This window comes from Manis javanica, chromosome 7 (assembly GCF_040802235.1).
Source record: "Manis javanica isolate MJ-LG chromosome 7, MJ_LKY, whole genome shotgun sequence".
Taxonomy (NCBI): Eukaryota; Metazoa; Chordata; class Mammalia; order Pholidota; family Manidae; genus Manis; species Manis javanica.
The window spans coordinates 1,406,556-1,419,650 of NC_133162.1; the positions used below are offsets into that span (position 1 = coordinate 1,406,556).

At 47.9% G+C, this 13,095-nt stretch overlaps 1 protein-coding gene across 6 annotated transcripts in view; it reads right to left on the minus strand.

The window, feature by feature from the left end:
* Positions 1-13,095, minus strand: part of PPP2R2D (protein phosphatase 2 regulatory subunit Bdelta) — a 34,428-nt gene that overhangs the window by 13,954 nt on the left and 7,379 nt on the right. Inside the window, exons 3-5 of one of the 6 annotated variants that reach the window (XM_073240111.1) lie at positions 4,823-4,920; positions 1,056-1,221; positions 542-654 (exon numbers count right to left, since the gene is read on the minus strand). The exons of 1 other annotated variant lie outside the window; for it this stretch is intronic. In XM_073240111.1, the coding sequence (XP_073096212.1) occupies positions 542-654; positions 1,056-1,221; positions 4,823-4,920 (377 nt within the window). 4 more of the 6 variants (XM_073240113.1, XM_073240110.1, XM_073240115.1 and 1 more) reach the window with 4 other exon arrangements.

The window sequence follows — 13,095 nt, forward strand, 5'->3', positions numbered from 1 at the left end:
GTATCGACACCTTAAAAAAAAAAAATTAGAAGTAATGATGTTCATGGACTGGTAGGCAGAGAATCCCAAACACGGAGACTGGCCTTAGCTAGCTCAGGAAATTCAATGGAAAACTGCAAATGCACCTTGGGGACCCACTGAATCCCTTTCAACTGGAGACCTAGGCTACTGCAACTCTAGGGGCCAATTCTGAGTTTCAGCTGGACTTCTGCCCTACCGATATGCGATTCTGAACCTTCAGAGTGAAAGACAGTTGATAACATTTAAAAAGATTTCTGTTGTGGAATTAAATCTGAGTCTTTTCTTTAGGACTACTATATTTTCTGAAGATAATGTGTGACTTTTTACTTTTGTGAAAACATGAGGAATTTTTAACACATATACATAAAAATGATGACTGTTTTTACAAATAACCTTCATGAATGAAGAGGGCAGACCTCACAACATATCAGGTAACGCCATTCTCTGAACTGCTGACTTTGGCATCGTTCCTGATCAATTTTCGCACAGCATCGGATAGTGTGAGTGAACTACCGCGTACCCGCAGTGCTGTAATTCTGAACGGGTCCCGAAGCCGTCCATCTTCGTCTTTCAGGTTATAGCCTTCTGCTCTTTTATCCCGTTCACTTATTTTCCATAACTTAATCGTTTTATCTGGAAATAAAAACCCCATGCTCCATATTAAAAGAAAAACTTCATCATGTGCGACTATTAGTTGAGTGTTGTATTAGAAAACCCTGTTCTTCTATGTTTACAAGCTAGAGGTCTTTGAACATTACTATTTCCAATTATAATTATGGATGAACTCTTTATTTCCTACAGTAAGATGCAGAAACGTATGCAGAGTTAAGTGATGTAATATTGGGAGGTTTGGGTGTGTGCGTACTCCAAGTTTTTAACCTATCACCTGCTACCTAGCTAACAGCTTACCCTCCCTCCAATGTTTGAGGCATAAACAACTTGTAGAAAGGGTTAAAATACAAAGGAACCCACACACAGAAAATTAAAATCCAAATCCTAAAGTAAATACAGCCACTTAAAAAAAAAGCTCTTACCATTTGTAGAAAGTAGAAAATGAGCAGCATTCTGTTGTGGTAACCACCTAATTTTATTAATTTTTTCTTCAATTTCTAGACTTTTCAAATAGTCAAACTCTGGTTCATGACTTTGAAAGGTACTGTAAACATTATATTCTCCCCTAGAATGAGGGCGGCTTTTATTCTGGAAGGAAACATGAAGCTGTTTCAATGAACAAAGCACAGTGCAGAGAAGAATTTATTATCACAAGACCACATGCGTTTTTAAGTTAAAACAAAGTCAAATAGATGACACTCAGAATTAATTTACTTGAAAAAAGAAAAAAGATGACTTTTCAGCCCTTCTGTCCTCCTACGCATCCACCCCAGAGCAGGGACTGCCGGGTCCGCCTGCCGCGCACAGCATGAGCCGCGCCTGCATGGGTGCCCTGGCCCTTGGCCTGGCGGGCTGCTTCTGTACTGCGCAGGCAGAGGGGAGGGGCTCTGAGAGACCACAGGGCCCGGAGATGTGGAAATACCGGCAACTCGGCCTTGTGGGGAGGCTGTGGGTTGGCCCAGGCCCTCCAGGAGTGGGTCCGAGGGCCGGGCACTGCAGTCACTGTGACAGCCGGCCAATGCCACCACGCCTGGGCAGACCCAGGAGGCAGGCTGCTGAACGGCAGTGTCATGCCGTCAACACCACACAGCCACTACTATGAACGAACCCACAGGAGCAAAGACACCGCATGGGGGAGGCAAGTCACGGGTATCTCCCATAGTAAACTGCCTCTCATGCAAATTTTTAACACACACAAGACTAATTCTATACACTGTCATGAAAACAGGAAAACATGCCTGGGAAAATAAATGCCACTTACAAAATGAAAACCAACCCTGGGAAGGAAGGAGGACAACTCGAAACCTGGTAGTAGTGGGCAGGTAAGATGGGGGGCTCCGCCCCGTCCCCCAGTACCCGGCCTTCTCTTCTTTTATGAAGGAATATGAAGCCACCAGCAGGACCTGGAAATCCGCTATGGGATTTCCCAAGTGTGTTGTGTGTCGCGGTCAATGCTGTTTGCACTGGTCTCCTTCCACACCACCCTACCCTCTCTACGAAAAAGGGTAACACACCAACAGATACTTTTAACTCACAAATGAACAAAATGAAGCTGAACTATTTGAAAGAAGTGTGTGTGGAGCTGGCTCCGTGCCTTCAAATGTTACACACCAAGGAGAGAGCAGGGCGTGAGGGGAGCGAGACGCCCATGTCTGAGAGCTGCCTACCCTTCCTGGGACTCTGGTGTCCTCCCCAAGGATGGGGCAGACCCTCCTGGGGCTGCACCACCTGCCTTTCTGCCACCACCCCAAACAAGTCCACCACTAAGCCCCTCTTGTCCAACACCAAGGGAGCCAGGCCGGCCTTGGAGGGGCCCTAAGCAGCAACTGATCTTCATGCCCCGTCCAGGGAGAGGCGAGGACAGGCAAGGTGACAGGACAGGACTCTGAGGCAAACTTGCCAGGACACCGGGGCTTTGGCGACTAGATTCCCAGCAGGACAGTGGACAGCCCGAGCCCCGGAGCATGATCAGAGAGGGGGAAGGTGGAGAGCTTCTGCTTGCAGGCACGCAGACCAACTACATAAACAGGGCTCTGCACAGGGGCTGGAGTCCCAGGGCACGGCGCCCTGCAGATAAATGAGCGCCCTGGAGAGAGGCCTCTGCTGCTGAGGAGGAACAAGGCGGCACAGTCCCCGTGCTAACTGCGCCTCCTGCCTCCTGCCTGGGCAGACCTTCCAGGGCTCCCTGCATCCTGCACCTTCCCTGACTGGCAGGGCACAGCTTTACCCTTCAGCAATCCTCTACGCTTTATGGGCTCCGAAATGCACACACGGGCGCCCCTGAAGCCTCCTGCGGCCTCTGAGAGTGGGCCGGCTCCACCACAGTGGCTCCTGCTGCGGCACCACTGCCTGGGTCCCTGCTTGTGGGTGACCACACAGCAAGCTCACACTTCATTCTCACTGGAAGGATGCCAGTCCAGGGAGGATTATACAAAGCAAACACTGAAGTATCTTAAAAGCAGATGGAATATGAAAGCTCTTCTTATATTAACCAAAATAAGAAGATGATGATGGAAAGAAAAGTCACCCAGTACTTACTAAGTGGCGGCTGGTCAGGTTCATCGATTCGGCCACTTTAGGGACCTGCCATCGTGCAAGCTTGTTGCTTCCCACGACAAAGGCTGAGCACATCTCAACCGAACACATAAGGTGACAGGTTCTCAAAACAGTAAAATACCCAACACACTTCATAACAAGATGCTATGATTTTATTACAATTCAGTTAACAGTTGAAGCTAGTCTTTTTTAGGTATAAACAATGACCCACAAAAATAAGAAAAATTTCCTTTTCTATAAGGACATTATTGAAAGGAGGTAAAATGAACTTCTTAAACTTAAGATGCTTGTGACTAAGCAAACTGTCAAACAATCCTTCTGCTGATAGTGCCACTCAAACACCACCTGTGTTGAAAAGGGTCCAGCACATGGTTCTGTTTGGGCGGCACTGCGACAATCTGCCTCTGGGACTGGAACGCAGAATCCCGAATTTAGCAAACTGAGGATTTAGGAGATTAATGACAATACTCACAATATTCACAAAAGACTTCTCACCATCCCAAATCAAGAGAAAACAGGTATTTCAAAATGTTAATTTACATGGACATACTTAAAATTAGAGCTGCACCAGGTATACTTTAATGACAGATGGGGGCACCCTATAAACCTCTTCCCTTCACCCGAGCGACCCTCCCCTTCTATCAGGGCGCAGGGCTCGCCTCCTACCGATGCCCCTCGTGCCCCACCTCTGGTGGCAGGGCCTACTCATTGCTTCACACAGGGTCTAATGGATGGCCTCTATACCCAAGTTTTAGCACAAAAATTTAGAGACTACGATTTGGAGATAAAAATGTAACTTCCCACTGATCTGCCAGGAAACAGAAAAGGAAGGGCGGGGCCCCGTTTGACCCTACCAGGAAACAGGGGGACAGAGAGTCCGGGGAGGCCCCAGGGCCAGCCGCATGCGGCGCTCGCCTGGCGCATCTGCATCAGCAGAGCCTCACCGCACCCTTCATCAGCGTGCGCGAAGAGCTGAGGGGCTCCCCAGAGACAGATGGGGGTGGGGGGCAAGGCCCCGCTCTGTTTCCCTCCCACTCTTTAGGCTCAGCTCCTGCGAGGGCGTTTCTCTCCCGTCAGCTCCAGAAAGGGGGTGGCCCGAGAACCGGTGCTCCTGAGTGGGACCCACCCAGAGGCCCCTCCAAGGCCGAGTTCAGAGGGCTCCTTCCTCCCAGCGAGGGGCTGGAGGAGGCGGGGCTGCTCACCTCTGATGGGAAGGGAGAGGGCGGGGCCCGGGCTGCCCAGGGCCGGGGCATGTGCGGCCAGGGCAGAGGCCAGCACCTCCTCAGGCTTGTGAAGTGATTTCCACAGACAGCACTTCAATTTACAGGAAGGACAGAAGCAAACCCACAAGGCCCCCACCCATCTTTCTTTTGGTCCCCTAACAACCTGCGGGTGGCGCAAGGACTCGACCCCCAAGGTGAGGGTGCTGGGGCCTAACGGGATCGGCAGTGCACTGCAGCACAGAGCTCGCCCACTTGAGCTAAGTTTTGAAAGAAAATTCTTTGTAATTAATGTGATATAACTGAATCTAAATGAAATCAGACACTGAGAAAATAATTGTGCCTCCTTCCTTCAAAGTGATGTGAGAGGGGCCTAATGATTCCATTTGGTTTGTGGATTGTAAATTACTGACCTCTTGTTCCCGCTGAAAAATAACAACTCTGCCGCCCTTGTCTCCCGTTGCAAGAAGATCACCAGAGTGATTAAATTCAACAGTTGAGATGATGTCAGCTGTCAACAAAATACAGATTATGACTTTGAGGACTCACAATGAGTATCAAAAATCAATAAGAAGGATCAAAGAAAGACAAACCAAAACTCTCTCCCTGGATAAAGCAAAGTTTTCCCAGGAAACTTCTAATCACCAAGCAGATGCTTCTCGGTTCTGGTGCCCAGAGCCCATGAGCACACATCGATTTATGGGTTTTGCTCAACTGATCTAATGCTGGGTCCTTGGCAGACCAGGACTGTCTTAATATAAAGATACAGGGTAGAAATTTTGAAAATTAATTTTTCGAAATGAAAGAAGAAAAGAAAGGAAAAAAATCGATCCAAGAAGAAAGACGGCCACCTAATTTTATAGGGTACACCTATTAACTTCCTGTCGGCTTCTGTATAGACAGGCAACTTCCACTACACTGTCTGGATAAAGTCACTGCCAGTGATAATGATGACATCATGACCGAGGGAGACACTGCTGGTCAGACCCCTGAGATTTCCAACACTATCAACCCAAAGGACTTGGACACTGGCTCACAGGGGGCGAAAAACCAAACAAGGGCTGGAAAAGCCTTAGTGTCCTGCGTCTGGTACTTTGATTAGAGGCTGAGGCCTGGATTCACAACACTGACCACTGCATCAACAGAAAGGTCCCGTGATGGACTCTTGAGGAAGAGAGGTTTTCTCTAGCTTGGGGGCACTGACTGCTGACTGGACAAGGACAGAGGCCTAGCTCTGCCCCTCCAGGGACCGGCAGTAGCTTGTCCCGTGGCCACAACTGGACTCTTAGCCCTAGTCAGCTGCCCCTGAAAAACGGCATCTCCGGCTACTTGCAGGAAGGGCTGGATCACACAAACCCACTCCTGCTGCTCAGGGACCAACTCAAAGGGCACGTCCTATCGACAAGTGAGAACAACCACTCTGCACATGCCAGGGCCATGGTCCCACTGATGTCAGGAGTGTTCAAAGACGAACACTGCTAAATGGCTATTATAAACAATCTACCCACTAATAAGAAACTGACCCCAAAGTTGAAACTTCTTTAAAAACTCCCCCCAAAGTGACCTTAATATAATACCATTAAAGGTATGTACAAATAGGAATCAAGTAATTGTTAATCTATGGCTTTCTGCAAAACAGGTCCTTCCTCACTGGCACTGCTTACTTACCTTAAATACATGCTAAGTTATAAGGCCTGGATTTCTTTCTCTCTCTCCTTACTTTTAAATCTTCAGTTAAACTTGGGGAAAGGATTAGGTTTCTTGTTAGAAGTGTCACTTTTTAAATTAAGTCACTCAGAATAACCCACTTTATTTAAATTAAACTAAAATATTCTGCAATGGACTAAAAGGGACTAAATCTATGTCATTTATACTCAGGGGTTGTAGAATGTTATATAATTAATGATATTTAGCTCTGTCAGTGATTTTTGAACTTAATTAAAATGGACTGAATCTTTTAAAAGAACAAGTCCCATGACTGCCAGTGGTGAGAAATTATTTTTATTAAGGTATGCAAATATGTATGAACCTAAAATCAGAAATATCCTCTACAGAGTTTAGAAGAGCTCTAAAATAGAAAAAATACACAAACTAAGTTCTAACAAAATGACAAAACCAGTAAAATTTAAATTGCCAATAAGAATTTAATCTGATGGATAGTACGTCACACAACTAGGCTGACGCTGAGCGCTTGAACACAGCACTGGCCATGGCACGAGCCACCGCTCAGAATCACTTCGCGCTGCACAGTGACGCGCCTCTGCCTCTGCTCCTGTGGGAGTGGCCAGGGAGCCTCCGGGCGCTGGCTCTCCACACAGCAAGCAAGGCTCCTTGGGACACATGCACAGCCGCGCCTGGGGGGCTCTGCTGCCAGGGAGCCAACTGACCGATGCAGAGCTTGCTGGCTAAGTGTTTGCTTAGGTCGCAGTCAAGACCTCTATGCAGCCTCTAAGAGTCCATCTCAGACTTCCAGGCCAGGGTGGGCGTAGGCTTGTGCTTGACCTCCCTTCCACCCCCACCAAAAGTACCAAAAGAAAACAAAAAAGGCAAGTGTGAACAGGCCCGGACAAACACCGATACTGGCCAGGGGTAAGAGGAGCGGGGACTGCGTGGTGGCAAGCTGAGCATGCACAGGGACCCAGGTCTCCACGTGCTGGGGGCGCTGGCCAGGTTCTGAACAGGGTGCTGGGCATGGAAATCCAGTAACTCTGAGGAAGCACAGGGCCCCCAAGCTGTGGAGCACACAGCTGTGTCCACGTCCTCCTCCCAAATGCTGGCCTCCAGGAGTGACTCGTTCTCACCATCCTGGGGGTTCCTCTCCCAAATGGTGAAGCCCAGGGGAAAAGGCCTCAAGATTCAAACACTTGGGAATTGACCACCCACAGGGACACCTCCAGCAGAAAAGCCCACCTGCTCATAGAACTGCCTATGGGCTTCAGAGCGGCTCCATCTTAAACAGGAACCGATGGCTCAGGATCTGCAGATGGGCGAGAAAAACGCTGAAACAAAATGACTCAGAGGAAAGAGACCAAGCAACAAAATATCAAAGAAGAGCGACCAGCTTGCTCAGGTAGCCAACGCTGTCAACAGGAGTTCTGCTACCCATGCTGGCTGAGTGCCTGCGAGGTGCCGGTGCTACTCTAATCCCACTCGACCCCTGCGTGAAGCGAGTGCGTGTCACAGCAGCCTGTGAGGCAGCACTCCTGTCAGCGTGTCTGACGGAGAGGCGAGTGCTGAGGCACTGTCACCAGCTGGCCCAGGGTGGCAGCCCGAGGCAGGAAAGGGGGTAAGATACCATGACACCAACCAGAGTCCATAAAAAACAAGTGGCATGTGCTGAGAAAAGAAAAACAAGTGATCTCTGAAATTCAAATGTAATAGTAATGATTTAAAACTCAAGGCCTCTTCAAAGGGTAGAGCAGAGCAAAGAGACAGAGATAGATGACAGGAAAGAGAGACAGTCGGAGGACCAGGTTAGGTGTCCTGTCATCCTGTCAGCCAATTAACAAGGTTCAGGAAGACAGCAGAGAAAAGGAAGGGCAAAACCCATCCACGGCGTAAGACAAGCGTCTCCCGGAGCAGAAGCACATGTGCTCCCAGGCTGATGGGGCTCAAGTAGCCCCAGGAGCACCAAAGGGAGATTCTAAAATTCCCCGGAGAAAGCAAACAGGTCCCATACAAAGGAATCAGATGGCATCAGAAGGGATGAAGGAAGGGAAATGGTGGATGGAATACTAAACATCCTCAAAATTCTGAGAAAAAATAGTTTCCAACGTATAATTCTATACCTAGCCAGATTTCCACTCAGGTTTGGGGGATGAGTGAGATGTTTTCAAACTTGCAAACAGAGAAACAACAAAACTCTCTTCTCAGAAGACCTCTGAAGATGCAATCTGGCAGCTAAAAGTCAAAGGAAAGGAAGACGAGTCCGCGACATCCCGACAACAGGAAAGAAAGGCCCAAGACAGAGCAGCGGCCCCAGCGCAGGAGACGCACCAGGAGCGGTCGTCTGGGGGAAGAAGGGCCGGGGCCGCCTGCTGTGTTTGGGACGGTCACGCTAGTGTCCCACAGATCTGCTAAAGAGTGTTTAAAAAATAGCATCATGGACACAAGAACTAAGCATGTGTAAAGATCAGGCAATCATGAGGACTAGGTGAAATGAAAGCTTGTAATGAAAAAGAAAGCCTAGACTTTAGTTCAGTAAAGAAAAATATTTACAGTCAATGTAATACTGACATAGCCAAGATTTGTCATAGAATTACAAATTCTACTTGTATAGAATTATACAAATTCTACTAAAAAAGTATACAAATTTATACAGAATTGTACAGAATTATACAAATGCTCTCAACTCCTTTTTTTTTGCACAGAGGGGTATGTACAGGTGGAAGGTGCAGTTAGTAAAAAAGCAAAATTAGTTACCCTGACAGAAGTCAGCGCCTACTGTTCAAAATCAGGAACTCCGAAGTCAGGAGGAGAAGATACCATTCAGGGTCTGCTCAGGATGTTCGCAGCCAGGAGGGCAGGTGAGAGGGAGAGGTCCTGAGCCGAGGTCACTGTGGGCAGGGGAGCAGGAACGAAGAGACGTGGCAGGAGGCAGAGTGGCTGTGCCAGGGAGATGCAGCCCACGGGGCTTTTAAAGATGGGCTCTATAAAGTCACATCCAAGTGCCCCTGGGCACAAAGAAGCAGTGAGGAAGGAACGGATGAGGTAGAAGAGAGGACAGGGTCAGAAGACAGGCAGGGAACGGATGCGGAGCCAGAGCACAGGGCAGGGCATGGGGCTGCTGAAAGACAGGGGCAAGGACAACGGCTTTGGGGAGGAGGTTAGGGGTGTGCGAGGCATGGAGGAGGCAGGCTGGGAGCCTGGGCTTGACAGGGGAGAGCTCAGCACACTGTGTCCACTTGCATGAGGCAGGAGAGAAGACTCAGAGGCTAGCAGTGAAGGGAGGGGCTCCAGGCGACCTGGAAGAACAGAAGAGGAAGTCCCACTCCAGATGCACAGCAACCAAAAACACACATCACTAAAGCACTTGTAAGAATGTCACAAAAGAAACTCTGATGTCCATCAATCATAGATGCACAAATCGAAGGACACTGACACGGTGGAATACAACACGGTAATGAGAACAATTACTACACAGAACCAGTGGATTCGTCTCATGAAGAAAATACCGAGTACTTGGTTTGATCCCATTTATATCAAGTTCAAAAATAAAACGGGGATCTAATCCACAACGATAGCAGCTGGGGTGGTGGAAGAGGCCCCAGGTGCTGGCAAGGTGCTCTCTCTGATCTGAGTCAGTGCACGACATGGAAAGAACCGTCCTGCACACCCGGGATGTGCACTCTCCGTAGGCACATCACCCTTCCCTGGTCGAGCACGCCATCTCAGCTACATCCTGTCTCCTTGAGACCGTCTCCCCTGCGTTCTCACCCCACCTGGCCCTGTGCCTCCCCCAGCCTCTGCTACAACACCGCCTCTTGTTGCTCCACAATTTGACAGTCCCGGAGCTTCTCCAAAGCCTCTCCTGCAATCACCTCCCGGATTTCCAAGGGTGCTCCCAGACCACCTCTCCTCAACACCTTTTCCTCTCCCCAGACTTCAGCACCCCAACCACCCATTTCACTTTGTTTCACTTAAGAACAGAGGTGCCCAGAACAGCCAGTCCATATACTCCCGTCACACTGCGGAGCTGGCATGCCCGCCCTTCCCCTGTGGCACTGGGAGGAGCCACTGGCTCCAGAAAGGACCAACTAGAGCAGAAGACTCTGTCCCCGTGCCCCCCGGGACTCTGCTCCTGGGCAGGCCTCATGCTCTGCAGCACCGGCCCTTTCCTCAGCTCACAGGTTAGCCCCATTTTCAAACAAAAATGCTCTCTCATCTTAAAAATAAACAGGCTGCCCTCCCCATACCCTTACAGCCACGGCCACATTTCTCTGTCCTGTCTGGACATCCTTTCCTCAGCTTTCTTCGTCTCTGTGGACTTGTAAGGACGGGACCGAGGGTGTGGCCGCTTATCTCATGCTCCCTCAGAGCGGCACGACACTGCAGGGACTCACACAGCGGCACAGAGCACAGTCCAGTGACAAGGGCTTTCTGTAAAGACACTAAAAAAGCCCATGGGTTCACTGTATATCCAGATTAAGGAGTACCAGCTACCCTCCGAGGACAAAAAGTCTCATAGGATGTCAGATAAATCAGCCAATTTCCACTTGTTAAGTATGAAGACATATTTACATAAAAAAGATATTCTACTAGCAAACATAAATGTGTATTATTGTAAGGTGTGTGTATACACACAACATCTACATTTCATTTCTGTCCCTTTAAAGCAAGCAGATCACCAAAGTCAAGAGTTCTCCACTCAGAAACCAGACTCGCACTGACAGAAGTGACCGTGAGCCTCCGCCAAGTGTGGCAGATGGGACCACCTCCAAGGGCATCACAGGGCTCTTGACTAGAGACTCTGCGACCCAGACACGCCTAGAACGGAGCTTCTCCCAACGCCGACTAGACTGGATGAAACGTGACAGAATGGGAAAGTCTGAATAGCCTTTCCTAGCGAAGCTTTCACTGCTCTGCTCTGGGCGCCCAGGACGGCAAAGACCCCACAGAAGCGGGTACACTGCGAGCGCTCTAGCACCGTGACTAGCTTTGAAACACCGCCGCCGACAGCCCAGCCGGTAACTGCTCCTGCTGGAAGGGGCTCCGACGTCCGTGCACCAGCGCCGAGGTAAGGGCGCCTAACCACTCCGTGGGCTCTCCTCCCTCGGTCTGCAGTAACCTGGGCACCTATGTGCTCTAAGGAAAGGGCATCTCATTATTTTTTTGGATGCACCTTGCCTACAGGAGGAGTATTTTAAACCTTAGATTTCACATCTTGACTCACCACATTATGATCAACTGTACAGGGTTGTTTTTAAGGAATTTTCAAACATGAGTGAGAGCCTCAACAACAGGTGTTCATACCTAACAGCAAGGGGAACACTCCGCTGTTGAGGTGTTTGTTACAAAGCTACTCTTTGCCGTTTCTAAACTGGCCTCTTCTCATTATTATTACCAAAAACAATGCATCTGTGGCATGGAACATTAAACAATACAGAAGTGTGTAGAATAAAAGCCAAAGTCCTCTCTTTAGGCAAATCGGACCCCTCAGCCCGTGCAAAGGTGTTCACCCTGCCCATTCCCCACTGGGCCATTGGCTTCCTGACTGTACATTTACAACCACACTGTTTTAGAAGGATCTCCACTCCCATATGCCAAACTGCCCTCCAAAAAATACAGTACTTTCCAGAACTATAAAGTAAAAATAAAATCTCATTGTTTTAACTGAAAATTTTTTGCTATTAAAGCCATTTCTTTGATGATTTATGTTAACTTTTTTACTCATCCCTTTTAAAAAATATTTGATAACACACCTATAGACTGGTTAAAATGAGGATCTCATTTGTTTCTATTTCACTTGCATTTTCTTAGTTATTATCAGGGAACTTGCTACCTTTGAGGGTATGACTCACAGAGACTTCACAATTTTTAAAAATACTTCCATGTACCAGTTGCGCAAAATTTAGAAAAAGATAAACATGTCCTGTGTATTCATACAACAGCACTCCTGTTTTAGCTGTGGTTTTCTTATCTCTGGAGAGCTAGATAAAAAAGGCTAAGGTCTGTTCCATGCTTTGAGTACGCCTAAAATCCTTGCCAAGACCTCTGCGGGTTCTACACAATCTCCTGCTTTCATGGTTGCGCCTGCCTCTGAGCTCTGAACCCGTTACTATTTAAGCCCAACTCACGACACTCTTCTTGTCCCACTCATTGACCCTCTCCTACACCATTATTAAAATAAGTGTCTCAGTCTTTTCTCTGTTTCCAGTGGCAGCCACAACAACAAAAAATCCACTTGTAAAAGACACAAACAGCAAGTAGATGTAACTGAACTCTGGGTAAGTATGTATAAAACAGGGGCAGAATTAAAATTCAAGGTCAAAAATAAAAAATATTCAAGAAAATTAAGTTTCATAATGTATAAAAAACTTTCAAAAACTCATTTTCAAAAAGTTCAGTAAAAAAATGGGCAAATGACATGACCCAACAATTCACAGAATAGAAAGTCAATTAAAAAAAATCTCAATTCTATAACTGATCAGGAAACGCAAATCCCAACACTAGATGTGTCATTAAAATAGCTAAAATTAAAAAGACTAATGTTCTCAGCACGAGTGGGGAAAAGGGAAGTTTGGGAAAGATATTAGCTGGCACTGTTTTTTGGGGGGTAATTTGACAGATCAAAAGACAAATGTGAGCGGGCTTGACAGTGCGTCTGCTCCACAGCCATGGAAACGACTGTACTGCACAGACGGCGGGCCCAACTCTGCCACAGCACCTGTTGTAACAGCAAAAACTGCAAACTACTGACACAGGACTAGTTAAATAATGAGGTGATCTGTACGATGAAACACTATGCAGCCATCGAAGAGGATCAAACAGAGGCACGCCAGGTGCAGCATGGTTAAAAACACTGAAGTATGGGCTCTGGGCTGAAATCCTGACCAGCACCCACTAGCCACATGACCTTGGGCAAGTGACTTCCCCTTCCTGAGACTCAATTTTTTCACTTGTAAAATGAAAGCAACAGTAGGACTTACATCTCAGGAGGTCTGGCAAGGGTCCAATGGGCTCAAGA